This window comes from Coffea arabica, chromosome 7c (genome assembly GCF_036785885.1).
Source record: "Coffea arabica cultivar ET-39 chromosome 7c, Coffea Arabica ET-39 HiFi, whole genome shotgun sequence".
Taxonomy (NCBI): Eukaryota; Viridiplantae; Streptophyta; class Magnoliopsida; order Gentianales; family Rubiaceae; genus Coffea; species Coffea arabica.
In genome coordinates, this window is record NC_092322.1 from 5,699,648 (window position 1) to 5,725,961 (window position 26,314).

The window sequence follows — 26,314 nt, forward strand, 5'->3', positions numbered from 1 at the left end:
AATACATCCGCTTTTCTTTTTTGTATGAATTTGGTCATTTTTCACCTTGTCAGTGGCAGCTACCAAGCAAAAACTAGCTTGGTTCATTCAATGATCATTAAATCTCAATTTCTTTTTCTGTGTTTCGGGAGCTACTAGTCTAAAGATGTTTGCATAGAGCATCCATTTCAGAAAATGGGATAAAGATAAGATCTAAATGGTGATTTCACCAAAGATTTTAAATATGATAAAAACAACTGAACCACTCTGCTAATGCATTCAGTAGCAGAAAAAAAAATCATAAACAGCCTAGAAGGCCAGTCCCTCCGAAATGCAACGAGGGAAAAAAATGCACCCAAATATCAAAGAGAAAAGAGGAGGGGACAAACAAAAAACCGTAGGATATAGGCCTGCAAAATTGTAGGATGTAATCTGCCAAGCCGTAATTTGTCAAGACAATAGGTGGTAAATCTTCGAAGACTACAGTCCTTTTGCAATAGGAAGGCTCGAAGGTTTTTATCAAAACTACTGTCAAACAAGCTAACATATGTCTGAGCAAAACCAATGAAGAAGTAAACACAAATTTAAAGGATTTGCTCAAAACTTACCCAAAAACAAACTAACAACTTAATCCTTCATGTCTCGTGAATCTCTCTGTACACCAAGGCAACCAAACTTGGGTTTCTTCCATTAAACGGGGTAATGGAATTAGGACTACTCATTTCCTGATCAGAAAAAATTAATTCTTCATGCAAAGATCAACAATTCTTTCAGCAAGCTCTGTTTCATCTCTGCTTTCTCCTACCAACTTCTCTACTTGGGTTCTGGGCAGCCTCATCTTAACCTGAACAGGCCCTGCTGGATTTTGTCTCTGAACCGAAACATCAGAGCCTGATCTTCTTGACAACATCAGGCACTCGAGCCGGTCCTTAGCGTTCATGTGAACAGCAGACCTTGCTCTCCTTGGCGCTCTTTCTTCGGGCAGCTTTGGCAATTCCACAAGAAAATATATCTTCTTGGGCTTCAACTCTTCTCGAGGCTCCAATGGCTTTGCTCTGATCCCATGTCGCTTTACTGCTTCTGATTCCAACAAAACATGACCCGGGTAGTCCTTAACCACATCAAAAGCTAATACAGGTGTTTTCAGTTTGAAGGTTTCACCGGAAATCTTCATTACCTTTGCCTTCTTTCTTCCTCCTGCTCCTGTAATATTGTTGCCCATTTCTCTTAAAATTTATGAACCAATGAATCTCACTAAATAATTATCCCACGCAGAGTTAAATAATGTACTCCGGGGGGTAGTTACATTACGTATATGGTGATGATGGATTAAGAAGATGTGAATATGTGCAACTTTATTAAAGATTCCGTCCCACTTAACCGTAATGATTTTGATTATGAAGTGGGAAACAAAAATTCCATTTGGACCAAAGCAAACTACTTGTATGCTGTCACCTTTGATATGTTTCCCTTATCTAACAAATTAGTGGCCGCCTATACTCGGGAGGCGTGATCAATTCTCCTTTGGAAATTGGATGTAAAGTGCTAAAAATTGGGGGCCTGTGGGGCCTGTCTGTCCTTCAAAAAGAGGTGCAGTTAACTATAAATAAATTAATGAAGGGAAATGTACGGTGAATCCTCTTTTTCTAGGTCGTTGTTTGGGTCATTTCCTTGAGCTTTTTATACTCTTTTTTCGAAACTAATTATGAATCCAGATATTAGAGCATACAAGTAGATATTGAATTACGCATCTTTCGATCATAAATGAAATCAAGTCAGATCAAAGATGGTTGAGAACTTGAGATACTCGAGATTTGGTTGTAATATTCTTGGGAAAACTCGAGAAATATGGTTCATTCCATTTGGTTGGTTGTAGTAAAATTTTTTGGCATTCATCCAGTGCTTGAATTTCCTTCTAAGCCTTTTGCGTTTCGGTTTAAACAAAAGTGGAGATTTTCAAGAAGAAACCTTCGATGGACTTGTCCTTAGTTTTCCTATACTTCTCTATGCATCATTCTTGCCAATTTTAACTTAAAAGGCAGATATCGTGGCCAAATTGGATAACGAGAAATTGCTACAAAAACTTCTTAAAGGTATACAAGAGGTGGCAGCAGCATTTACCTAATTAGTCCCAATTGGATCCAAATTTCTAGATGGTAATGCAAATGAACGCGTCCACTAGCTCAGAATCGTAAAATGACTTGCAACCACCATACCAATGACTCATTCCCAATCACATAATTGCAGTCCTGAATGCAATCATCTAGTAAATGCAAAGATAAAGTTATATCCTGCCTGCCTCCCTTCGCATTTTATTTCAACAGCCAATGGGAACTGCATCGTTTTGCAAGGGAAAAAAAAAAAAAAAAGACCACATCATGCTGTGACCAAAGAAGTTCCATTTACAAAGAGAAAAGACCAATACTTTCAGCAGTTTCATCCCAAAGAAGTGATTGACGCGAACGAATTGACCAATGCAGCATCTCATTCGAGCAACAGCAACAAGAACATGGAGGCAAAATTTCCTACAGAAATTCAGAGGGTGAATTAGCATCTGGTTTCACGCCTTCACCCAAGCCCCCAGGATGCTGCAAATTCTGCAAAACTTGAGGGTGCAAAGTTCCCAAACCACCACCCAATGCATCGCTGGCAGACCCAAGAAACTGGCACATGAGCCTAGCAATGACTCCTAACATTTGCAATTGATTCTGGCAAGAATCAGCATGCATTTGAATCATCTGCTTCTCGTGTTCAAGCTGCATTCCCACCATCTTCTCCTTCCACTCCATTTTCTCTTCCTCCCACCTCTCCTCCAACCTCATCCTGCTCCGCCTCTCCTCATCAATTTCTCTTTCCAACCTGACCCTTCTTTCCAATTCGCGCCTTGCCCACATCATTTGCCTCTCTTCCAACTCCAATTCCCTCATCTCCATATCTTCATCCCTTTTTAAATTCCTCCTCTCCCACACCAATTCCTTCTCCTTTTTGTTTTGCTCCCGCTCAATCAATTCCTCCTCTCTGGTCCACTCCCTCTCCCTCCTCTTCTCTTCCCTTCTCAACACCACATCCCTCAACTCCACCACCTGAGCACCCACCATCCTAAACCTTTTTCCATCAAAACCCTTCTTCCATTTCCTCCGATGGTCGAAACCCGAATCCTCGATTTCGTTTCTCTCCCCTCTCTCAGCCCCCAATTCGCCATCGCTAATCCCAACCCCCACCACATCTTCCCCATCCTCCTCTTCTTCCTCCTCATCCATCTCCTCACTGTCAATCCCAAAATTCAATCCCATTCCACCCTCTTCCTCGAAAAACTCCGCTACGCCTCCAGCAGATGAAGCTTCCTGCATTGGATCACTCCTCTTATTGCAATTATTTTGACTATTACCGTTACCCTTTACTTCTAATTCAACATCCCCGAAAACTTCCTTATACTTCAAGAAGTTTTCCCAGTGATTTTCGCCGTCGTCCCAATTGAACTCGCTGTCCGAGATCCTAATCTTCTGTTTGACGCCCAAGTACTGGTGCCGCATGTTCTGGACCTTAATGGAGACATCACGCCAAGTCCACTTGAATGGGAAGTTGCTGGTGTCCCGGAGATGATGGATGGAGTTGACGTGGTCTGCAATGGGCTTGAACTTCTTTTCTCTGGTCTTGAGCTTGGCTAAGGTGCCGGAATTGAGCAGGTCAGAGTATTTGGTAAGGAGGGTTTGCTCTTCCAGCTCCGACCACTTCTTCCGCTTCATCATGGGGAGGATTCGGGGTTTGCCCTAAAAACAAAATCCGGGATTGGAATAATATAATATCAGATGTCGGAAGCTCGGAATTGAGGTGACGTGGGTTTCGGGTGGTGGAGACTTGCACAACCTCAGCCTTTCGACAACTGCACTATGGTCCTAGATTTAGGGTAAAGAATCCGAAACAGATGTCGGATGTGCCTTTTTTTTTTTTTTCCCCCCTTCTCTCTCCCTCTCTCTCCTTATGTGGTCCCTTGTAGATGCTCATTCGTTCAACAGTAGTCTCATAAGATAAGACCGGGCTTTTTGCCTCAGGCCCTTGCTTAAGTTGCCCTGAGCATGCAACAGCCCAAGCGTGCGGTTTGTGCATTTTGCATTTGATACTAAAAATTTGCTAATAATCTCACATTCATTCCAACCTTGTTTAGGCAGGCATCCATGTACATTGCTATCGGTGACTTTCTTTTGTATTTTTAAGCTTAAGAAAAACTTTCATATTTCTCTTATTTCTTTTTTTCAAAGTCTATATGCATTTTAAAGAAACCATAATATCAATGTGACAATTAGTGTTTCAAGTATGAATTTTAAGATGTTAATTATTTTTTTAACTTGGTTATGTCATAGTCAGTTAAGCGTATTATATCCTGAAAATTTAAAATATGTTGTTTCTTTTTCTTTTAGCAAATTTATAATGTTTTTTTATACTATAATGATACGCAGCTTTAACTTAGTTGAAAAGGTGAAGAATGATAATCTCTGTGGGTTCAAGTTATGAAAAAAGAAAATATTATGCAATGAATATTAAAGTTTAGCATGTTTTGCAAAGTATCATGGGATGAGCAAACACGTTCCATGTGTATAAAACTGTAAAATAGTGTATATAAGCATGTTTACAAGCGCTAAAAAACCTTGGTTTAGTGGTTAAGATAGAGGTTTTAAGATTTAGAGTTCTCGAGTTTTCTCCTATTCACTGCTAAAAAAACTAAAAAAGTTACGTAGCCTACGTCTTAAACTCTATACCTCCCCTAATTCCTACTAAAAATAAAAAAAAAAGCTATGTGGCCTACTTCTTAAACTCAATTCCTCCCCTAATCCCTTCTAGAAAAATAAAAAATTTTATGTAGATTATCAAACTGTTAATAATAAAATAATCTAATTTAATATTTAAAATATAATCCCTGCTAGAAAATTTAAAAAAGTTATGTGGATTGTCAGATTGTTATAATAAAATAATTAAATTTAATATTTCAAATATTCATCATATTCTTGACTTCTTATTTTCTAATGAATTAAAAAATTATTTAAAAAATTTTGCATTAGGTAACTTTTTATAGAAAATTTTGAAAAATTACAATAGATTTTGACTTTTTATCTTTGTTTTGATAAATTCAATCAAGTGCATAATATGTAAACACGAGAACGAACACAAGCAAGCATATTTTTAATTATATATGCAAGAGTTCTAAAAAGAGTTGTTACTACGATTGTTGAAAATTAAATGTTAGAGAAAAATAGGCCTATATCTTTCAAGCATAATCACCAATTTAGATAAGAATTAATGTTTATATAATTTTTGGGTATTTAGTGGGTCATTTTGCTTATTACTAATGCAATTAAACCTATGAAATTTTGCTTATTACTTATAATTTTCCATAAGTTTAATTGCAATTTTAATTTTTCTATGCAATTAAAGTTGTTACTATTTTTAAGCTCACGTTCGACCTTTATCTGAGGTATTGAACTTTACTTCAGAAAAAGAAAAGGTAAAAAAGAAAACAAAGAAGCAAGGGAGGGAGTTAGATACACTGCAATGCCCAAGGTATGGACGTTAAATGTAGGAATGCACGCCTATTCTACATACTATCAGTACTACCGTAGTTGGATTGGATTGCATGTTATTTGAAATATTTTTACTGTAATAATTTTTGTGATGTGATATATGTGAAATAAAAAGATAATTAAAAAAATAAAAAAATATATTAAAAATTATAATGATGATATAAACAAACATATTTGGACAAATAACGTACAATCCAAACACACTTGCTTGAGGAGTAAAACTGGTAGAAAATCCTTACTTCTTTTTTTTTTCATTTATCTGGTCAATAAGAATTTCCTTTTTTTGCAAAAAAACAAAAATAAAGGTCCCTTCAACTCGATATCTCCTCCGAGGGCGGATATGAAACTCGAGTCCAGGAGCACCTTACGTGGCGCCACGTGAATGGCTCCAATTAAAACTTCCAAACTTGTGGCGTCATCGGCGAAACTTCACCCTAATTACAGCGGAACCCCGATTCCAACCGACGTCGTAAGCAATTGCGTAGATTGTAATCAGGCTCCCCCCATGTCCCCACCTCAAATGACCAAATTGCCCTCGTTCACGTTTTACCAACCACTACGGGTCTCCCAGACGATAGCTTACCCAACAATTTCCGCAAATCCTAGTTCAAAGCTCAATACTCAACATTTTGCTGATCTGCTAGATATAAATATTACCTGAAAGAGTTGGAAAAGTAGATTGATCAATGCATTATCTAGACGAGAAGCTAAGTTTCAGTGGCATATGATAAAGGCAAATACCTTTTATCTCCCTGGATCGGAGCCATTTCCAAACTTCTTTAGTTGCAGGTGAACTTTTGTTTCCCGAAGAAATTGACTTTTTTTTTCTTCCCCTTCTGAATTCAAGCTTTTGTATCTTTGATGGTTTTGGGATTAAATTTGTAGGTTAAGGAGCTTCAGGATTTCGGCAATGGCGCCGCCGGTGCTTGCATTGGCTCTACCGTCTGAAACTGGCAGAGTCCTTAGTATACAGTCTCACACGGTTCAGGTATATTATCATCATTGCTTTGACTCTGATTATTCATGCTCAAAATTAAATTAATCTTCCCAAATTATATATGTTCTTTGTACAAATTTTGCATGTCAGAGGCATGAAATCCTTGTTCCTGTTTTTTTTCCGTTTAGAATGGAAAGGTTTTGGAAATTCTATCTGGGTTCTGCATTAACTGGTCATTCTACTCATGACATATATGTAAACGACGATGGTGATACTACAGAGACCAAGTTAAAGGGAAAAAAAAAAAAAACTGAACTCTAAATTTATGCATCGGGTGTAACATAATTGAAAGTGCAGCAAGCCAACTGGATGTAGTGGTTGCATAATCTGACGTGGAACAGCCGTTACTCCCTATATTTCATTGGTAAAACTGTTGAAGTCCTATCCTTGGAATATTTTTAGTTCAAACTTTCTAAAGCAATTGTTTTGTACCAAGTGAACTTGTCATGATTCAGCAAAGATATGTACTTTAAAGCAGTAGTTGTGGCCCATGAGACTGTACCTCTTTTCATCTTGGTATTAGTTTGTGCTGCTCATATAATGTGAGACTGGTGCGTGGGTGATTTATAGTACTTTTTTGGCTCAGGGGTATGTAGGCAACAAATCAGCCGTATTTGCTCTCCAACTATTGGGCTATGATGTGGACCCCATCAATTCCGTGCAGTTCTCGAATCACACAGGCAAGCTGCTTCTATCCACTTCATTGTCAGTCTGAGCCCTGAATTATGGTGAAAGGTCATTTCTGAATCTGTAAAGTTCAGGCATAAATGATCTAGAGCTGCATTTAGATTTTTGTTTGATGAACTTGAGGATTATGCAGGATACCCAACTTTTAAGGGGCAGGTTTTAAATGGAGATCAACTATGGGACTTAATAGAAGGTCTTGAAGCCAATGATTTGTTATACTATACACATTTATTGACAGGTATATAAGAGCACCAAATTTTGTTGCTGATCTGTTGTGTTGCTAAACCTTCAGGATTCTGATCCATTTCCTTAGCTACATTGATGTCTTTTCTGCTGAAACCTATGAACCTTTAAATCTGCTCTTTTAATTAGTTTGATTGCGTACTTTCAATCACAAAGAAAGTTTGTGGTAAGAGTTAACATAATAATGTTAATTGACCGTTTAAGAAAATGCTATTTTATTACTGTTTTGTGGATAGTAGACAAAAAACATTCGTCCATGTTTGTGCTTCTCTTTGCTATAAGAATTCACTTTTAATCTGTTTGTGTGCTGATTTTGGCTGTATATCGTAGGTTATATTGGTTCTGTCTCATTCCTGAACACTGTGCTTAAAGTTGTCGATAAGCTCCGGGCAATCAACCCCGGACTTACATATGGTAAGTCAAATGCTGCTGCTTCTTCTTCTTTTCTCTCTGTTCATATACTGGTTATGCTATTATATTCTCCTGGTTTGAGGCCAGACAATTAGGTTATTTTAGCCTTTAAAAAGCAGTATAACTGATATGTCATGCTTGCTCTTGTGATGGGGTGGATGAAGAGGGTGGCTTCTTTAGATTATCTATTCTTTCACTAGCGTATACAATTTGCTATAAGTGGAATCTTCTGTCAGTCTGTGATCCAGTGATGGGTGATGAAGGAAAGCTTTATGTCCCTCAAGAGCTGGTCTCAGTGTATCGTGAGAAGGTAGCTTTATATTCTCTTCATTCAAAATTATATATGAGCACGTTACATTCAAGGGCTATAGCAGGTTATATAGAGTAAATGTTGTCTTCACTACTGACTGCCCAAACTTCTGCTAACGGCACAACCACAGCTTTTGGTCAGAAATAAATAAGCAGTTTGATGTAGAAAACAAGAAAGCCTTGAAAATTTCAGGTTGTATTGCGCAATTATATGTATGATAGTCTAGTTACAAATCAAAATTTTGTATCAACAACATGGAGTTGAAGTTTAACTACTCTTAAGACAAGATCATTTTAGGAGTCTTTTACATTTGTGACTGACAGAAAAAACCTAGTATAGTTCCCAATTTACCTTCCCTGGAATATTTCATCTAAAATAGTTGCCTACTGGTCTCACTTTCTTACATTATTTTTGCGACTTTAGTTAGTGAAATCTTTCATTGGGCTTTAATATTTTGTAAGCTCCATTTGCTTAGGTTGTTCCTGTTGCTTCAATGTTGACACCTAATCAGTTTGAAGCAGAACTTTTGACTGGCATCAGGTAATCATCGCATCTAATTGATACTTAAGGCATGCACTCTGATTTAATTTTCTACTTGTAATTGTTGCAATATCCCTTACACTCCCTAAGCACACTTCGGTTATCACAGGATTGTATCCGAACAAGATGGACGTGAAGCTTGTAATAGACTACACGCTGCTGGACCCCCAAAGGTTTACATAGCTTTAACTTAGAGAATTAAATCTAGATCTTTGTTAAAACTTGTGTACACAGGCTACATAGTTGTGTTGCTTTTTATTAACATCCAATTTAGTAGCTTTGTTTCGGAGAATGCTCAAAGGATAAAGAATATGATTTTACAGCTTGCTACTTTCCTGAGATGATAATTTGGAGAAGAAACTTCTTCCATTATTTGCTTTATAGAAACTGAAAAAAAGCTTCTTTTTTTTTTTTTTTTAAATCTTTCCAACTGAATGGATTAGTTGGAGCAGGTAAGCACTTTCTTTTTGAATTGTTCAATCCTAGTAATGCCTGAGCAGTACTTCATATTCTGTTGTAATGCATATTTCTTTCCCCTGATTTTTCTCTTTTCAACAAACATTGGATGTGTTTGGATTGTAAGAGTTTCAAATAAAAATTTCAAATTTTGTTTTGCTTGCATCATACACACAATTTCCAACCACCTTTTTATTGTGCATACATCATATCGCAAAAATGCTACAGTAATTATTTCAAATAGCTTCCTATCTAAACAAACTCATTATCTTTTACAAAATTTGATAAGAGTTAGCGACACACACTCTTTTCTCTGTTTTATTGTATGTCTATTTGAAATTGTGTGAATTTATCAGTTTATAGATATTCATCAAGAGTGTTGTATGTCTCTATGCATGTACACAACCACCCACAGGGACACATTTATTGATGCATATGTAGTCAGTTACCCACTGTAGAGCTTTTGTCTATTGCCTTTCATATGCTACCCTTTCCTTTGACCATTTCTTCCTGCTTTTATTGTGTTTGGGAGGGGTAATTTTTTGTAATTGGAAATCACTAGCTATGCTTTGTGGAAACTCATAAGAAATAACTGACTTTTTGATCAGTTAAAACACAATCCACATACAATGAAGTTACAAATCAATCTGACATGCATGTATTTTCGTGTTAAAAAAATATATATTTTACCACTCAAGATCTGTATAAGATTATGTCATAATCTTTTGTGCAAAATTCTATAACATTCAAGCTCTTGGCCTGTATCAGGTTGTGATAACAAGCATGAACATGAATGGGAATCTTATTCTTATTGGCAGTCATAGAAAAGAGAAGGTGAGGACGGACTTTTTTATGATGATATATACAAGGTTTATAGCTCTGTGCCAGTCGATGCTATAGTGATTTAGGATGAGAACCTGGTTAATTTCTCTTGTTTATTCGATTTGCTATTTCTCATTCATTATGGACCTTGATGGAAAATATGAATGTAGAGAGCTGGAAGTTTATCTTTTCTCCATATTTCTTGGTGTCATCCTTTGGATGATTTTTTCCTTCACTGGGAATTTTATGTGGCGGTTCAGAGTAAGATCAGTATGCACTTATTCTTATTTGCTTGGCACTTGATTGTGATAGGCCCTGCCTCCTGAGCAGTTCAAGATTGCGATACCCAAAATTCCTGCATATTTCACGGTATGCATCAGTTTCTTGTTAATCTATCTTTTGACAGGTTTATCCATGAAGTGCTTGAGTTGCTCAAAAAGTTGTTATGGATGAGGCTACAACCCATAATTTCTTGATGAATATGAATACTAAAACTGAGAATAAGGTGTAACTGAATATGATTTTTGATCTAATTGATCTACGTAAAGGTATAAGGAAATAACAGTACTCATCTGATCACAACAGAGTTGTTTCATTGCAGAAAGAACTCAAACTCACGGTAACCATTCACACTTGGAAAGCCAGTTTGCGAAGTCGCTAGCAGATTTAACTATAAGACATTGGAAACTGTAGGTAGACGGGTCTGAGAAAGACCATAAATTCAAAGTTGGTTCGAGAAACCTTAATATATCCCCATTTTCAATGAATGGGATACAAATCTTTAGACATGGTCTATGCTAGATTGTGCTGGAACTATATTCTGAACCGTAATGCTGATTTGTTCATGTTTGTTTGTTTGGTCTGAACTCTGTGTTAATAAACACATTTAATGTTTTTGAGCTCCTGGGTGATGTGGACAAATTTGAGATGTCACGGCATTTGTGAATTTGTTTTCTTCAACCTTAAGTTGGATTTAGAGCTCTCTCGTTTTCATTATGTAATCGTTTTCTTGCAGGGAACTGGAGATCTAATGACTGCATTGTTACTTGGATGGAGCAATGTAATATTTAGTTAACTAAATCGAATCCTTTACCGTATGTCTTCCATAATTGTTTGTTTCTGATTTTAACTTGTTTTATATTATTAGAGGTACCCTGACAATCTTGAGAAAGCAGCAGAGTTGGCTGTATCAAGCTTACAGGTATCAATCTAGGTGCTACCTTTTGCATTTTAATAATTTGGTGGTATATGAACTGCTGATGCTCCGTAACACAAGCGAAAACACCCCAAGCTGGATAAATAAATAATCATGTCAGCCTTGAACAATACTAATCTAAATTGTAGAAAGGCATTTTTCCTTGGATACTTTATTTTTGCAACTTGATTATTAGGTTATTGTTTTATCTTTCTACAGGCACTTCTTGTGAGAACATTAAATGATTATCGAAGGGCTGGATATGATTGCCAATCAAGCAGTTTGGAGATTCGGTTAATTCAGAGTCAAGATGACATTCGGAACCCAGAAGCCAAATACAAGGCAGAAAGATACAGTTGAATGGATGTAAGAATCGAGCTCTGACCATTCTGATGGATACAGGAGCTAACGATACCATGTCATTGCAGTTAAAAAAAAAATTTGTAAGCTTGATATATCACAGAAGGAAGGCTTGCCAAACTTGAATGGCTTATGCCAACACAAAAATAAATGAAGCGTCTAAAAGATCTTCTGGAAATAAACAAGATGGAACATTACCTGTCAATGTGAACAACTCGAGAACATGGAATCTTCTTCTTTTGATTGTCTAAATGAGTTTCCAGCGGGATCTCTGACTGGGTTTTGTGGCTAACCTTATGCGAACATGAATACGTTAACTTATGGGGGAAGACCGAAAGATGATATGCTTGAGTAAGTCGAAACGATTGGTGATGAAGAAATCATAGGTAGGGTAGCTTTCAGGAGATTAATGAATGACCTTCTCTCCTTTCGCTTTGAAAGCACTCTTCGATACTACATTCCAAACAATGTGCATCTTATGATTCTATTTTAAAACTGAGAAACTTCAGATTGCGAGCCCATTTTTGTCAATGGAATAGCTAAATTCCAAAGTCTTCGCGTTCGCCTGAAAAACTGTCCAACAATGCAGTTGCAGGCCCGATTATCCGGGAGTCTGGATCATTTGCTGAAATGACACTTGTGCGGAGCATGCTATTTGCTGCATGAGCGAGAATGGGCCTGAATCATGTTTTCCTAAGAAGGCCATCAATTTCGGTTTGGTCCCATAGTCGGTGCAAACCTTATCTGCTAGCTGGATGGATCGCATTTGGAAGCCAAGTTTTTAAGCAAGTTTTTTACCTATTAATTTTTTAACAACTTTTTTTACAAAACTCCAAAAAACTTTTTTAAGTTTTTTACTTACACACTTCAAAATACATAAAACACAAAAAAAAAAAAATTTCCTTCCATTTTTTTTCTTCTTCCTCCCCCATTCCAACCCACCACCACCTCCGTCACCGACCACCATCTCCGGCGCTGTTTCCTTTTTTTTTTTGCCTTTCTACCTCTCCCCGCCATCTTCCCCTGCCATCCTCTCACTTTACCCAGTTTGTATGATCCCCAAAACACACAAAAAAAATTCCCTTCCCCACTCCTCCCTCATCACCCTTCCCCTTCCCCTCTAGCCAATTTGGCAGTGAGGCTAGATCGCACCGGGGAAGGGGATTTTTCCACGCACCAGATTGCGGGGAAGGGGAGGAGAAGGGAATGCTGAAAATTGCAAAAAACAAAAAAATTTGACTGGCTCATAGAGGAGGTGCACGTTGACTGCCGAGCGAGGGAAGAGAGAGGGGGAAGGGCAAAGGGGAGGAGAAGGGGAAAGGGAGAAGAGGGGTGGCGGGAGGTGGCATTGAAGGAGGTGTTGGTGGTAGAGCTGATGGTGGTGCTAGAGTTGGAGGAGGTGCAGGTAGTGGTGGTGCTGCTGGTGGTGGCGTTGGAGGAAGTGCTGGTGGAGGAGCAGGTGGAGGTGCTGCTGGAGGAGCAGGTGGTGGTGCAAGAGGTGGAGCTGGTAGTGGAGTTGGGGGTGGAGCAGGCAGGAGAGTAGGAGGAGAGGCTAGTGGAGGCATTGGTGGTGGTGCCAAAAGTGGAACAGGTGGAGGCGTGGGAGGAGAGGCTGGAGGAGGCCTTGGCGGAGGTGCTGGAGGTGGGGCCGGTGGCGGAGTAAGGGGTGGAGCAGGCTGCGTTGCTGTTGGAAGGCAGAGGAAACGGGGAAGGGGAGAGAGAAGGAAGAAGAAGAAGAAAAATAGAGGAAAGAAAAGAAAAAGGAAAGAAAGAAAGAGAAAGAGAAAAAGAAAAAAAAAATTTCACCTTGCAAAAACTTTTACAAAAAAGTTTTTCACCTTACAAAAAATTTCTATAAAATTTTTTCAAAAATTTCTACAGTACTCTACAGTAAAATTTTAGACAAACTCCCAAAATACTCAAGTTCCAAACAAACCCTATTTATTTGCCCTGCTACCCATATTTAATATGCACCATCTAAGTATTGCTCTTGCCCTTTTTTTTAAAAAATTTTGTTGGTCAAGTAATATTTAACTTTTGGAATCCATTACACTAAGAGTAAATCTTTCCTATACTGACAGTGCATACACTATCAGTGTTAGATTTGTGCAAAAGTTGAATTTCACTAATCCACTTTCTTAACCTATAGAAAATGAGAAGTTCTATCGTTCTTTTGAGTACCATAATGATAAAACTTTTTTTTTTAAGAACATCTTGATAAATATCAATTCTTTGTTAGATGCGTAAAAAAAGATATAAACTCTAAAAAACGATTTTAAGAGTTTGAATTGTGGCAAAATATAATATTCAAAAGAGATAGTAAAATTTTTCATAGAAAAAGAACGTATTTCAAGGACATGAATGGCAACTTGAGTTTTTACTCAAGTTTGTTTTATACTAGTTTTATACCAACTTTAGTTACAGTAATCTAAAAAAAATTTTGAGAAATTTTTTACTTACACACTTCAAAATACCCAAAACACACAAAAAAATTTTCTTCTCCTTTTCTTCTTCTTCCTTCCCCGCCCCAACCCACCATCACCTCCGTCGCCGATTCCGGCGCCAATCACCTCTTCCGGTGGGTCTTTTTTTTTTTTTTTTTTCCTTTTTCCCTCTCCCCCTCTTCCTCCCCCACAGTCATCCCCCTTTGCCTGATTTGATCCTCCCCTTTGTTTTTTCTCCCACTCTCTCTCTCCCACCACCCTCCCCCTTCCCCTATTCATCTCGAGCCGAATTGCCAATGAAGTAGCAAAAGAAAAATTTTTTTTTTGCGCTTTTTCCCTCCCTATCTCCTGCCCGCCACCCCTTTTCTGCCTTTCCCTCTCCCTCTCCCTATCCCCCTCCCCCATCACCTTTCCTCTTCCCCTCTAGCCGATCTGGAAAAAGGAAAAGGAGCAAAAATAAAATGGCGGCAATCGCTAATTGGCTCAAGTGATTCTTGTTGTTGTTGCAGGCGTAAGGTAGGAACCTTATTCGACCGGATTTCCGTAGCTTTTTTTCGGCTTCTGCTTTCTGTCCCGAATGGATAAGTAGTGGGTTTGTAACTTGCTATTGCTATAGAATTGGAAGAAACAAAGCTTGGAAAGCGTTGGGGGATTAGCGATGCACGTAATCCTCTCCAAACTGGCACCAAACGACGCCTCATCAATCATGTGCGTGAGTCGACGGTTTCGGACATTGGCTTCCGACGACGATTCCTTTTGGTCCAAATTTTGTTCCGATGACATTCAGCTCAATTCGCCACCTGACTCCGTCGGCAACCCCACTGCTACCTTCAAGGTATAAATTTTTGTCCAAATTGGGCAAGGAGAGGGAATAGGAGAGGAAAGGGGGAGGGGGAAGGGGAAGGGAGGAAAGAAAATAAAAAAGAAAGAAAGAAAGAAAAATAAAAAAGAAAAAGAAAGAAAGAAAATGAAAAGGAAAAGGGAAAAAAAGTTTTTCATCTTACAAAAGTTTTTTTTCAATTTCTACAGTAATCTACAGTAAATTTTTAGACAAATTTTCAAAAAATTAAAGTTCCAAACAGGGCCTATATAGGGGGAGAGGGAGAGGGAGAAAGGGAAAAAAAATGTCAAGGTCGGAATAGGTGATCGACGCTGGAAGTAGCGGCGGAAGTGGCGGCTGGCGATGAAGGTGTGGTGGATTGGGGTGGGGGAGAAAGAAGAAAAAAAGAGAAAGTTTTTTGTATATTAGATATTTTAAAGGGTGTAGATTAAAAAATTTGATAAATTTTTTTGGGTTCTATAGTTAAAGTTATTAAAAAAACTAGTAACTAACAAATTTGATAAAAAACTCAGATCCAAACATGCCCTATTTTGCTTTACCGTTTTGACCTAGGAAATAAGTCAAGTCGACTCCCGAGTTACATAACAACTCGACTCGTCAAGCTCGATTAAATTCTGATTCTCTGGACTCAACCAACAACCAGAAGGCGCAACATTAAAACAAGAGCGTCTAACAATGTGAGCTTGCCTTTACTTGAAATGCCATCCTGTTTGGAAGTCAGGTTTTTGGACAAGTTTTTTACTTATTAGTTTTTTAACAATTTTTGTTACAGGATCCCCAAAAAATTTCGCAAAATTTTTTACCTACACATTTCAAAATATCAAAAACAAAAAAAAAAAAAATTCCCTTCCCTTTTTTTCTTCTTCCACCTCCATCCCAACCAACCACCACCGTCGTTTCCTTCCCCATCCTGCGTAGATGCGTCTGGCTTCATGAACTTGGTCCAACGTCTCACCGGCCGTTCTCCTCGTCCAAGCAACACCCCAACTGTCGCAGGCGACCTCTCTCCGACAGCCCGTTTAGCTTTGGTGGAGAAAGCTAGCCCGTCGGAAAGGGAAAGAGAGAGACAGCAATGAGTTGGTTCTAATTTTGCTGAAGATTTGATGGAAATTCTTGAAAGAACTAGTTTTGAAATGAGTCAAAATTTGGGGATACTATCGCCGGCGCCGAGGACTCTGCCCCCCGTTTCGCTTCTAAGACTCTTCTCGCCGGCACCGGATCCATTTTTGAACGGGAAAAGCGCTCTGGTGGAACAGGGGAGGGGGTGGCGGGGGAGGGAGTGAGAGGGGTGGCGGGTCAAAGGGGATGGCGGACAGAGGAGGAAGGAAATGGATGGTGGGCAGAGGGCAGTGGCGGGGGAAAGGCAGAGGGGAAGAGAAGGGAAAAGGGAGAAGAGGGGTGACGGGAGGTGCCATTGGTGGAGTTGCTGCTGGGAGGCAGAGGTAACGGGGAAGGGGGAAGGGAAAGGAAGAAGAAGAAGAAGAAGAAGAAGAGAGGAAAGAAAAGAAAAAGGAAAGAGAAAGAGAAAGAGAAAGAGAAAAAGAAAGAAAAAAGAGAAAAGGAAAAAAAGTTTTTCATCTTACAAAAATTTTTACAAAATTTTTTCAAAAACTTCTACAATGTTCTATAGTAAAGTTTTAGATAAACTCCAAAAAAATTCAGGTTCCAAACAGGTCCATAATACAGAAAAAAGACGGAAAAAAGTGTGAATTAAAAATTGGCGGCAGTATATAAACTGGGGGTTGCATGAGAGCTAGAAATTTCTGGACTCTTGCCAGAGTAATAGTACATGAGTAGCATCTCGAACATCCCCAAGCAGAAGATAAAAATCATGTTCCCAGAACCAGAAGTAACAAAACCCTAGAAATCTCCCCTTAGGAGCAACGAAAACAGCACCCGATTTTAATCGGAGACAAAAATGGATCCACAGACAGCTTTGGAGTTGGTTAAGCACGGAGCTACTCTTCTACTGCTGGACGTTCCCCAGTATACGCTTATCGGCATTGATACTCAGGCACTACTGTGATGCTATTATAACTCTTTAATTGTTTTTATTTTTGTTCTTAATTTTTTTGGGTAAATTGATGAGGTGTTCTTTAGTTTTGAGACTCGAGTTGCTTGAATATGTTTTGCAGATGTTTTCTTCGGGTCCGAATTTCAAGGGTATTAAAATGATTCCTCCTGGTGTTCATTTTGTGTACTATAGCTCATCCAATAGGTGATTTTGTAATTGCCCTTCTTCTTTTAAACAGTTCTCATTTCTTTACTTATTCGATTGACCTGAAGGATGAAGTTGATGTTCTTTTCCCAGTTTGCGGAAGCTGATATTCTTTTTCGCTGTTTGCAGAGAAGGCAATCAGTTCTCGCCGATTATTGGATTTTTTGTGGACGCTCAGCCCTCTCAGGTTTTGAGATAACTTGCTGTCTTTCATTCTTGTATCTTGTATGAATTATTGCTGGAGTATTCGATTTTTAAAGTGCTGATAGGTTCGAGATATTGTTCTGGAATGTTGGTTTACCATAGTCTGTCTTCTCTTGGTGTTAAAGTGAACTGAATAGGGCTAATCTGTGTCATGTCCAAATAACATAATAACAGGTGATTGTTCGGAAATGGGACAAAAACGAAGAACGGCTGACCAAACTCTCAGAAGAAGAGGTATGTTGTTGAACCAAATGGATCGTTTCCTTCTTGGTGATTTATATGCATGGAAGTTACCTGTCAGTGTATTGTGACGTCTTGTAAATGTCCTCTACATTTGATTTACTAGTTAAAGCATGCTGAGATTTTTAGGGGTACTCTTGCCTGCTACTCATCTAGGGAAGAGGACAATGTTCATGGGGGGTACCACAAGTAGCTAATCTTATTGAAACCGATAAACTCTTTAGGCTCATTGTCTGTTAATTAACCCTATCCTGCTATAGGAAGAGAGATATGGTGATGCAGTGAAAAGAATGGAGTTTGACAGACAACTGGGACCTTATACCTTAAGCGCATATGGGGATTGGAAGCGATTATCTAATTACATCACAAAGGACACTATTGAACGCATTGGTAAGCATTGCAGCTTATTTGTACCTTCATCTGTCTATTTATGTGAATACTGGTCTATTTAGAATGAAGGATATCACCAAGTAATGCATATCGAGACATACTTGTTTGGTTATATAAGGTAGCTTGGTAGATGGTTCAGATACTTTGCATGTTTAAAGAGTTTAATCTTTACACTGGTCCATTGTTGTGCTCATTGTAGGGGTAATTCTGTGGCTCTTTTCTTCTTGTTAGGACCCTATGTTTGCTGAAACTATGTGCTCACATCTCACTTAATATGAGATCTTTCCTGCCTATGACACTTTCCCACCATCTTTCCTCCTTGGGCCACTCCTCCAGCCAAAGGGCTAATTACTTAGAATATTGTCAAAAAAAAGAAAAATCGGACACTTACTGCTCTGACAAGGGTCTGGTATCAAACTATTGCCCGGCACCTGACACAAAATTTTTTTTTTTAAAAAAAAGATCACTGGCACAGCCCGGCAGCCAGTCAAAAGTTTTTTTAAAAAAAAATCAACTGGCTGCCGGGCTGTGTCAGTTGTGTCACCTGCAAAAAGTTAAAAAAAAAAAAAAATCATGACTACCTGTGTATTGGGAGGTAGAAATGGCAACTCAGACTTAGCAGGATAAAGAGATAAGTTGGCTAAGTAGCTCTCTGCAAACAAGGTAATAATTTGCATCTTCAAAAAACACCTGAGGGATAAACATTAAACCAAACATGCCAGAACCAAATGAAGGTGAATGCAGGTCTCTTACGTGATTTGGATTTCAAAGCATCCTGGTAAAGCGATCCTTTCATCAATTTGTCAACATCAACCACTACTGCATTGTGAGTATTAGACGATGCAGTAGCAAACCCTACTTGGAGGATGACTCTCTTATCATGCACAATAATGAGAGACCTGCAGCATGTTGCATCTGATAGAGACTCCCATACCCTGAGAATAAGCAAAATTACCATCTTCAGAATGCTGTTAATCATCATCAAACAGCTTGATTGATGTTCATTCTGGCGTTCCACCTTTAAGTAGGACAAAAGCTTTTCCTTTAGCGTTTTTAAGTGAATAGTTAGTTCTCATTAACTCTAAAATCTGATATAAAGGTCTACTGTCATAATAATTCACCCATTTTCATCTTTTTTTTGCTAGTTCATTCATCGTCTGAGTCCTCAACACCACAATTTTAGCCCCAATCATCTGCTCGATCTACTAGTTGTATGCTTATCCAGAATATGATGAGCTGCAATACTAATGCTTATGGGCTATAAATCATCACAACAATCATCTTCAATGGATGGTGTAATCCCCAATTACCAATAACCATCAGAAGAGGCATCTCCAGTCATCACCTTATCTAGTCCATTCAAGGATCCCAGTAAATGCCGCACATGCGGAGAAAATATTGATACGGGACAACACCGTTGCAGTTCACAAATTAGAAAACCATCTATTAGACTGATGAAATTCAATATCACTAGAAAAAATAGCAGCTGAAACTATTCAATGGTTTCACCAAAACTTCCCAGGCATGACTAGTGAATTAAGACATAGACGGAACATTATCAAGAACAATTGCAGTGCTGATGCTAAGACCGCCGTGCTTTTTTTTTTTTTTTTTTTTTTAAATTTTATTTTATACTTTTTGCAGGTGCTGCCAAAAAAACTTTTGACTGGCTGCTGGGCTGGATGTTTTAAAAAAAAAAAAAATTTTGTGTCAGCAGCCCGGCACCAATAGTTTGATACCAGACCCTTGTCAGAGCCGTAAGTGTCTGAGTTTTCTTTTTTTTTTTTTTGACAATATTCTAAGTAATTAGCCCAGCCAAAGGTGGGGAAAAATGGTGTAAATGCAGTATCAAGATGTCATATTATCCTAGCACAAATTAATTACATGGAGGAAGAAGACTGGAAATTTTGGATCCCATAGTTAATCTTTATTCCCATTGTTATTGGATATACAGATATTTGGGTAGGATCGGATTCATTTCATACTGGTTTTCCAATTACATATACTGGATCGGATTCATTAATTAAGAATTTCACTGATGTCATTTGCCTTCACTTACTGAAGACAATTCTACTCTCATACCAGGCATAGACATTTCTTCATAAAGAAACTGTTATCTATAGTGTTATTCTGCTTTCAATTTGTTGTTTCTGTCTTTAATTGTTTTTCTAAATTCACAGAACCAATTGGAGGGGAAATTACAGTTGCATGTGAAGTTGACCTGATTGGAAACAATCCCAAGACAGCAATGGAAAAAGCTTTAGCTGAGCAATTAAAGACCAGTAAGTTTTCAGAGCCAGGAGAAAATTCTCAAAGGAAGGGCTGTTACTACACACCAATTCCGCGCCTTATCAAGCACAGAGGAATTTGTGCGGAGGAGCTAACCAGTTTGAATCTTGACAAGGTGTTTCTTGAATCATTTTAGCATGAAACTTGCTGAATGTCTTGATTCTTGAATATGCTATTAGGCTTACCGAGAAAATGGCTATTCTGTCTAAATAGACCCAGCTACTGGAGAGCTTATTGGTGCAAGATTATGGTGGTACAGAAGACTTGCTTCTAGCAGAGCTGCAATTTGCATTTATTGCATTTCTGGTATGATTAAATCAATCTTCGTCACTTTACATTTGTTTATATCTTTTTGGATAATTGTAATGGCTAATGTAACCTATCAAGTTGACTTGTGAATATGCAGATGGGGCAGTCACTGGAAGCATTTATGCAATGGAAGCTCTTAGTTAGCCTCTTACTTGGTTGTACAGAAGCTGTAAGTGTTATGATGTGATAAATAAAAAACTAATACTTCTCTTGCTGGTGATAAGTACCCTTCTTTTTTTTTTTTTTTTTTTAAATCATATAATGAATTATCAAAGATCACAAGTGAATCATGTGCTAGAATAACTTTATTGTCCTTCAATTATGACAATGAAGTTCACCTTTGTCATTGCGGGATCTTTTTACTTTATTTTGTATGTTCTTGATATAAGGACATAATTCTCTCTGCATTTAAAATTTTCTCACTCCATCAGAACATTTTTTTTGTTGCTATTATCTCTTGGTTGTTGTAGAATTATGCTGATTATTATCAATTTCTTTGCTACAAGACTATGAAAAATGATTTTGAACTTCAATCTTGCTAGAGTTTCTAATCATTTTGGATTCATTTGCTGCAGCCTCTACGGACGAGGAGTCAGCTTTTCACAAAGGTAATGATGTTAGTCATTTCACCTTCGTCATATATTATACTTGATTATTTGGTGGTTAAGGATGCATCACGAAACAGCTTGCTAAATCCTTGTCATAATGTTTGGGGTTTGACTACATGCCAAGGGAAATTTTGTTGAGAATATTAGTACTTTCAGCTATTGTTATATTGGTTTTCAATAACATATACTATGATATTTGTCAGTCAGACCACTTGTCGAGTGCATTCTTGTATATGCATGTTTTTCTTCATAGTTGTTATCCTTTTTCTTGCACACTGACGTGTTGCATGCTGTATAATTGCAGTTCATTAGAATCGTCTATTATCAGTTGAAATATGGATTCCAAAAGGATCATCAGAATACTGCTTTTGCAGAAAAAGGGGCTCTAGCCTTGTTGGATGAATCTTGGTTATCTGCTGATAGCTTTCTACACCACCTTTGCAAGGTTTGCTGTCCATAGGCATCATTATTTAGGTCCAAGATAATGTGCAATGATCCTACTTCATATTTTGTTCCAAATCTATGCTTTTCAATTTAGTTACTTGTTCCCCCATTGGCCAATTAAGAAATATGGTTTTCTAATCATTTTCTTCAATTAGGAATTACTTCATTTCTTTTTTGGACTAGATTGTAATAGTGCTTTGTAAGAATGAGTTTTAGAATGTTCAGGTTATAAGCATAATCTGCCTGGATATACATGTTTAAGATAGCAAGTTTGACCAAGTTGGCTGTCTAATTGCTTGTTTAGTAGTTGACCGCAATAATTTTCTCAACCTTGTGACTTATAATACACTGACAAACTTTAGTGCTATAGTCAGTTTACCAGAATACTTGTCAGAATGTACATGATATGATAGAATGGGATTTCCTATCATAACTCCATCACCACACACCTAAGACTAACTGCACTGTGACCATTATGCATGTATTACTGATTATTAGCTAGACTGCTCTAGAATAGTGAACTTGGTCGTCACTGGATGATTATTTGTATTCACAGTCTGAATTTGATGCAGGATTTCTTTTCATTAGTCCTAGAAGCTCAGGTGGTGGATGGAGAACTGTTGTCTTGGGTATGTGTTTTAGACCATAGTTACTGCTACCTACGCATTAACAAATAATTCCTGTATGCTCTTTTCGTTGTAGAAACTGCTGTTTTTCATTTCCACTGGGAATATGAATAAATATACATGATGAATCTGCACGCTAGTGGTTTTCAAGTGAATGGCTTGCTGAAAACTGAGAAATAATAGAGTGTTAAAATGAGCGGTTGAATAGCTGCTGAATAAAAAAATTAGTGTACTAAAGTATGGATGTGAAGACCAAAACAGTAGGAAAATGCAGTGCTAAGTAACCTTATCTTGATGACACTAGTAAAGAAAAAACAGACTTGTTCTTAGAGCCATTGGTTAATTCATGGTTAAAGGTAGATATGTCCTATAGGACAAGAACTATTGAGTCTAAGGTATTATGTGCTAACCAATTGATTTTGTTAACAACAAAGACCATGTTTTGCGGTCTCAATTATTCTTATGTATGAATAATGGGGCCAATATGCAATACCATCTGGATGAAGGATTATTAGTAACGTAAATTGTTTGTAGAATATATGCATGGTCTCCTTAGTGCTTATCACCTCTTGAATATTAGAAAGAACGTTATTGGCTTTTTGTAGTGTAAGATGTTGAAAGTTTCAGATGTGAGCTTTATTCTCATGCCTTTCAGTAATTGCTGGAGTTCTTTTTGGTGTAGTGCTATTACATTTCACCCTATATGGACATATATTTAATCTGTCACCATTTTGGAAACGATGAAACAGTTGTTTGTTTGCAAACTCAAGCCAAGTTGATACTTAGTTCTGCCTTTTTGTGAATTCTTAGACTAGAAAACTGAAAGAGCTGCTGGAGGATTCTCTGGGGTGGAACTTCCAGCAAAATAGTGCTGTTGATGGGATGTACTTTGAGGGTGATGATGAGGTTTGCATGATAGGACTACAGCATAGTACTAGTAGTTATGTTCTATTATGAAAGAAACAGAGACAGAATTTATTCTTTCATAATCTTTACTGAACAAGTATTTCAACTTTGCAGTTTGCTCCGGTGGTTGAGATGTTAGATGAGTCATTTAATGATGGTGCCCCGGTTTCATAGATGCGAGCCGAAACGTGCATCACTTTAGCATCTGGAATCACTCGAAAAGAATTTAAGCTTGCTTGCAGGAAAGCATCGAGTGAGCCCTTGTTTCACTTTGTGCCTTCTAGTTTTCACTGACAAAATGTGGTTTTGAAACGCTTTAACATCATTCTATACTTTTGCACGTAATCATCTCAAAGTACATTCTTCTTTTGTAGCTAGTCTCTCCAAGTCTGCCTAGGCTGCTACTCCGATGTGACTGCTGAATGTGGTCATTGCAGCTTCTGGGTGCTGGCGTGCATAGCTTCTCATTTGACCATTTTAAGACAAACCTTTGTTTTGTGAGGCAGGTTCTTCACGAGTTTATGACAGTGATGTGTAGTTATTGTAGCAAACAATCGCATTTTATTGGTCAAACTGAGGTATCAATATGGGGTAATTCTAGAAGCGTTGGTCTGATTTTTGAGTTTCAGCGATGTTTTCATGTCAAGTCTTTTCTGTACTGCTCATATTTATGCTTAACTTACACTGCGTGTACAGTAATTTCATGAATCGTCCGGTGCTGTAATTTTTCTCGATTATTCCTGTCTTCTTTAGATAGCGTCCTGTCTGGTAAGGGACATGTCAGGTTCTAAGAAGCCAAAAAGATAACAAAATGTCTCGAGATCAAAAGTCTGAAAATTTCTTTAGTAATAGGAAACTAAAGAGGAACCTTGACTTCGGATGGTTTCCTAGTAACTCGTTTGTATGTAAACACATATTTACAGACTTGCCTCCCTCAGAAATTGGACTACTCTTGATAAACAGGGAGTAATAGGCAGAAATTGTTTTATCATGCTTTGAACTATGAAATAAAAAAAGGAGATAGATAACTGGTTCAACAAAAATTAAGGACAGGATACAATCAACAGGTATATGCTTTCCCAAAACTTTTGCTCCACAGTGATTGAAAATTACTTTCACTTTCTTGGTTGGGGCTTCACGGTATCCAAACCAGAATGCTGTTAAAATTCCATGCCACTCCTTCGCGGGTGTATGAACATGTAATTGCGAGAAATGGTAGATTTAAAGAGCTATGAGACTTAACCGATTAAACTAGTAGGAATAACTATTAGATTCGACGTTCGAATTAGTTAAATCCATTTATGCTGGTTAATGCGATCTTCCACTAAGTATCATCTAACAAATGTTCATAAGAAAATCCAGAGAGTAAATTAGCAATAAGCCAACATTGATACAAGAGATAGCTGCCAAAAAAAAAAAAAAAAGGCTCAGCAAGCAATAAAACGACAGCCGGTCCGAAAGACCTCCGTCGCGGCCGAATGCTAAGGGCACTCTGGGGAATGAGCGTACGCGTCCGATTTGGCAGCGCCGGTCGGAATTCCGAAATGGTATTAGCCCAAATAAAAATGGCCCGGCGTCTCTATTCCCGTCTTTTATTTCTTCCTTCCCACTTCAAAATCACACCGCAAGCGCCCTCACGGTCGCCATTTCTCGCAGCCTTGCAGTCTATTCCTGCCAACTCCGGTTCACTTGACGTTAACTTTGGCTGCCGTTGGCCCATGCTGCACTTCCAGAAGCAAGGTCACCTTATACCTACCACCTATTTGTGAAAATTTCCCACAGAAAGCTACCGCTAGTAGTGCCTCTAGGATGACCAATTTCTAACTTCCTTTTTTGGTTGGCCCTAAATTTTCTGGTTTTTTTCTGGCAGCAGCAAGATCGTATGCTCGTGGGAGGCGTTCAGATTACGATTTATTTGGCGGTAAAGTTCCGGGTTCCAAGGAATTTCGAAAAACTTGGGCAAAACAAATGAACGACGAAGAGGATTGCCTGTGGACAGCAAGCGAAGATGACGAAAGCGATAAGGAAGATGATCATAGCCGTCTGAAAAAAGACATCAAGAAGGCAAAGCAACGAGCGAAGAAGCATTCTGATCGTATTGATGCTGATGACAGTGATGAACTGTGGAGCGTGTGGTCCGGAAGTGATGAGGAGAAGACACTTTGGACTGGTAGTGAAGAAGACGATGATGATGATTTACCGACAGAGCCTTACCCGAATGAGAGGAGTGATCAGTATATAGATAGGTTGTTTGAGTTTGAGGAGAAACCGAAATATCGTACACTGTCTGAGGCATTGAAAGATGAGGAAGGACCTGAAGAGTTATCACCTGGAAAACAAGCCAGGAAACTTGCTCTTCAGAATGCATTGAAGAAGCTGAAGAAAGGGCCAGATGGGAGGTACACTAATGTTTGGGAGGTGATGAGTGATTTGGACGTTTTGATAGCAGCATTCGAGAACATTGTTTCAGGACCAGAGTACGAGGAACTTAGGCAGGGGGGGCCGAAGAAATTGAATATGGAGTTTTTTAAGGATATTCAAGCTAAAATGAGGGATCCAAACTACAAGTTTTCGCCGGAGCTGAAGTTGAAACCAAAGAGCAAGTTTGTTCCAAGAAAGAGGTGGCAGAAGGCGCAATCTAGACGTAGGAAAGCACAGAAGCGCTAGTTCATTGTTGCCTTCCCTAGATATTTTACAACCACATTATGTAAATTCTTAGGAAATTCTTTTTTTTCATGTATCTTAGTGCCTTTACCTATCTTGATCCTAAATACTGTTCCATATCTAGGGATGCTCATTGTTGTCCTGAGTCATATTAACAAACATTTAATATTTGTACTGCTCAACTGCAGTATTTGTGTTTGTAAAAATTTTTTTTTTCCATTAATTCAGGACAAGATAGATTATTTAGTTCATCAGTGTTAAAGTACGAATTGTGAATAATGTACTATTGTGCCTTATAGATGACTTTGGTTCTCAATTCTTACTAGTTTACCAGGATAAATATAAATGTAAATAACGTAACATCTGAAACATTTTCTGCGTCGCCTTCCACCAAAGAGAGAGAGAGATGGATGCACTATGCACTCGTCTAATTCGATAGTAATTTAGTTTCCATCGATTCTCCATAAATCTAGTTGGACCTCTTCTTTTAAGTTAGGATAGAGTAGGATGATATAGATAAAGTGAGAATGAAAAAAAAAAAAAAAAACTAAAGAG

The 26,314-nt window shown here is 38.2% G+C and overlaps 4 protein-coding genes across 11 annotated transcripts; 3 read left to right on the forward strand and 1 right to left on the reverse strand.

The window, feature by feature from the left end:
- Nucleotides 1–358: 358 nt before the first annotated feature.
- LOC113698662 (uncharacterized protein At1g66480-like) lies at nt 359–1,421 on the reverse strand. Its single transcript, XM_027218552.2, has one exon. The coding sequence runs from the start codon at nt 1,199–1,201 to the stop codon at nt 719–721; it is 483 nt and encodes a 160-aa protein (XP_027074353.1). The 5' UTR covers nt 1,202–1,421; the 3' UTR covers nt 359–718.
- Nucleotides 1,422–6,128: 4,707 nt separating this feature from the next.
- Nucleotides 6,129–11,781, forward strand: LOC113700110 (pyridoxal kinase-like). 3 transcript variants are annotated; one of them, XM_027220573.2, is made up of 13 exons: nt 6,129–6,344; nt 6,441–6,543; nt 7,139–7,232; nt 7,373–7,477; nt 7,813–7,896; nt 8,130–8,203; nt 8,679–8,743; nt 8,853–8,916; nt 9,968–10,033; nt 10,334–10,390; nt 11,037–11,081; nt 11,169–11,222; nt 11,436–11,781. In XM_027220573.2, the coding sequence occupies exons 1-13, from the start codon at nt 6,280–6,282 to the stop codon at nt 11,574–11,576; spliced, it is 1,017 nt and encodes a 338-aa protein (XP_027076374.1). In that variant the 5' UTR covers nt 6,129–6,279; the 3' UTR covers nt 11,577–11,781. The 3 variants fall into 3 exon arrangements, with proteins under 3 accessions (XP_027076374.1, XP_071913435.1, XP_071913436.1); XM_072057334.1 differs by lacking the exon at nt 11,037–11,081; XM_072057335.1 differs by lacking the exons at nt 6,129–6,344; nt 6,441–6,543 and having other exon boundaries at nt 7,150–7,287; nt 8,058–8,203.
- Nucleotides 11,782–16,314: 4,533 nt separating this feature from the next.
- Nucleotides 16,315–23,723, forward strand: LOC113699994 (uncharacterized). 3 transcript variants are annotated; one of them, XM_027220378.2, is made up of 14 exons: nt 16,316–16,875; nt 16,997–17,079; nt 17,209–17,266; nt 17,458–17,517; nt 17,784–17,913; nt 20,094–20,317; nt 20,416–20,508; nt 20,609–20,680; nt 21,087–21,119; nt 21,424–21,564; nt 22,136–22,192; nt 23,000–23,095; nt 23,210–23,348; nt 23,470–23,723. In XM_027220378.2, exons 1-13 carry the CDS (start codon nt 16,780–16,782, stop codon nt 23,267–23,269), a joined length of 1,203 nt encoding a protein of 400 aa, XP_027076179.1. In that variant the 5' UTR covers nt 16,316–16,779; the 3' UTR covers nt 23,270–23,348; nt 23,470–23,723. The 3 variants fall into 3 exon arrangements, with proteins under 3 accessions (XP_027076181.1, XP_027076179.1, XP_027076180.1); XM_027220379.2 differs by having other exon boundaries at nt 23,474–23,723; XM_027220380.2 differs by lacking the exon at nt 23,000–23,095 and having other exon boundaries at nt 16,315–16,875.
- Nucleotides 23,724–24,426: 703 nt separating this feature from the next.
- On the forward strand, nt 24,427–26,005 carry LOC113699995 (uncharacterized). 4 transcript variants are annotated; one of them, XM_027220383.2, is made up of 3 exons: nt 24,427–24,642; nt 24,752–24,835; nt 24,966–26,005. In XM_027220383.2, exons 2-3 carry the CDS (start codon nt 24,814–24,816, stop codon nt 25,760–25,762), a joined length of 819 nt encoding a protein of 272 aa, XP_027076184.1. In that variant the 5' UTR covers nt 24,427–24,642; nt 24,752–24,813; the 3' UTR covers nt 25,763–26,005. The 4 variants fall into 4 exon arrangements, with proteins under 4 accessions (XP_027076184.1, XP_027076185.1, XP_027076182.1 ...); XM_027220384.2 differs by having other exon boundaries at nt 24,969–26,005; XM_027220381.2 differs by having other exon boundaries at nt 24,427–24,835.
- Nucleotides 26,006–26,314: the final 309 nt, after the last annotated feature.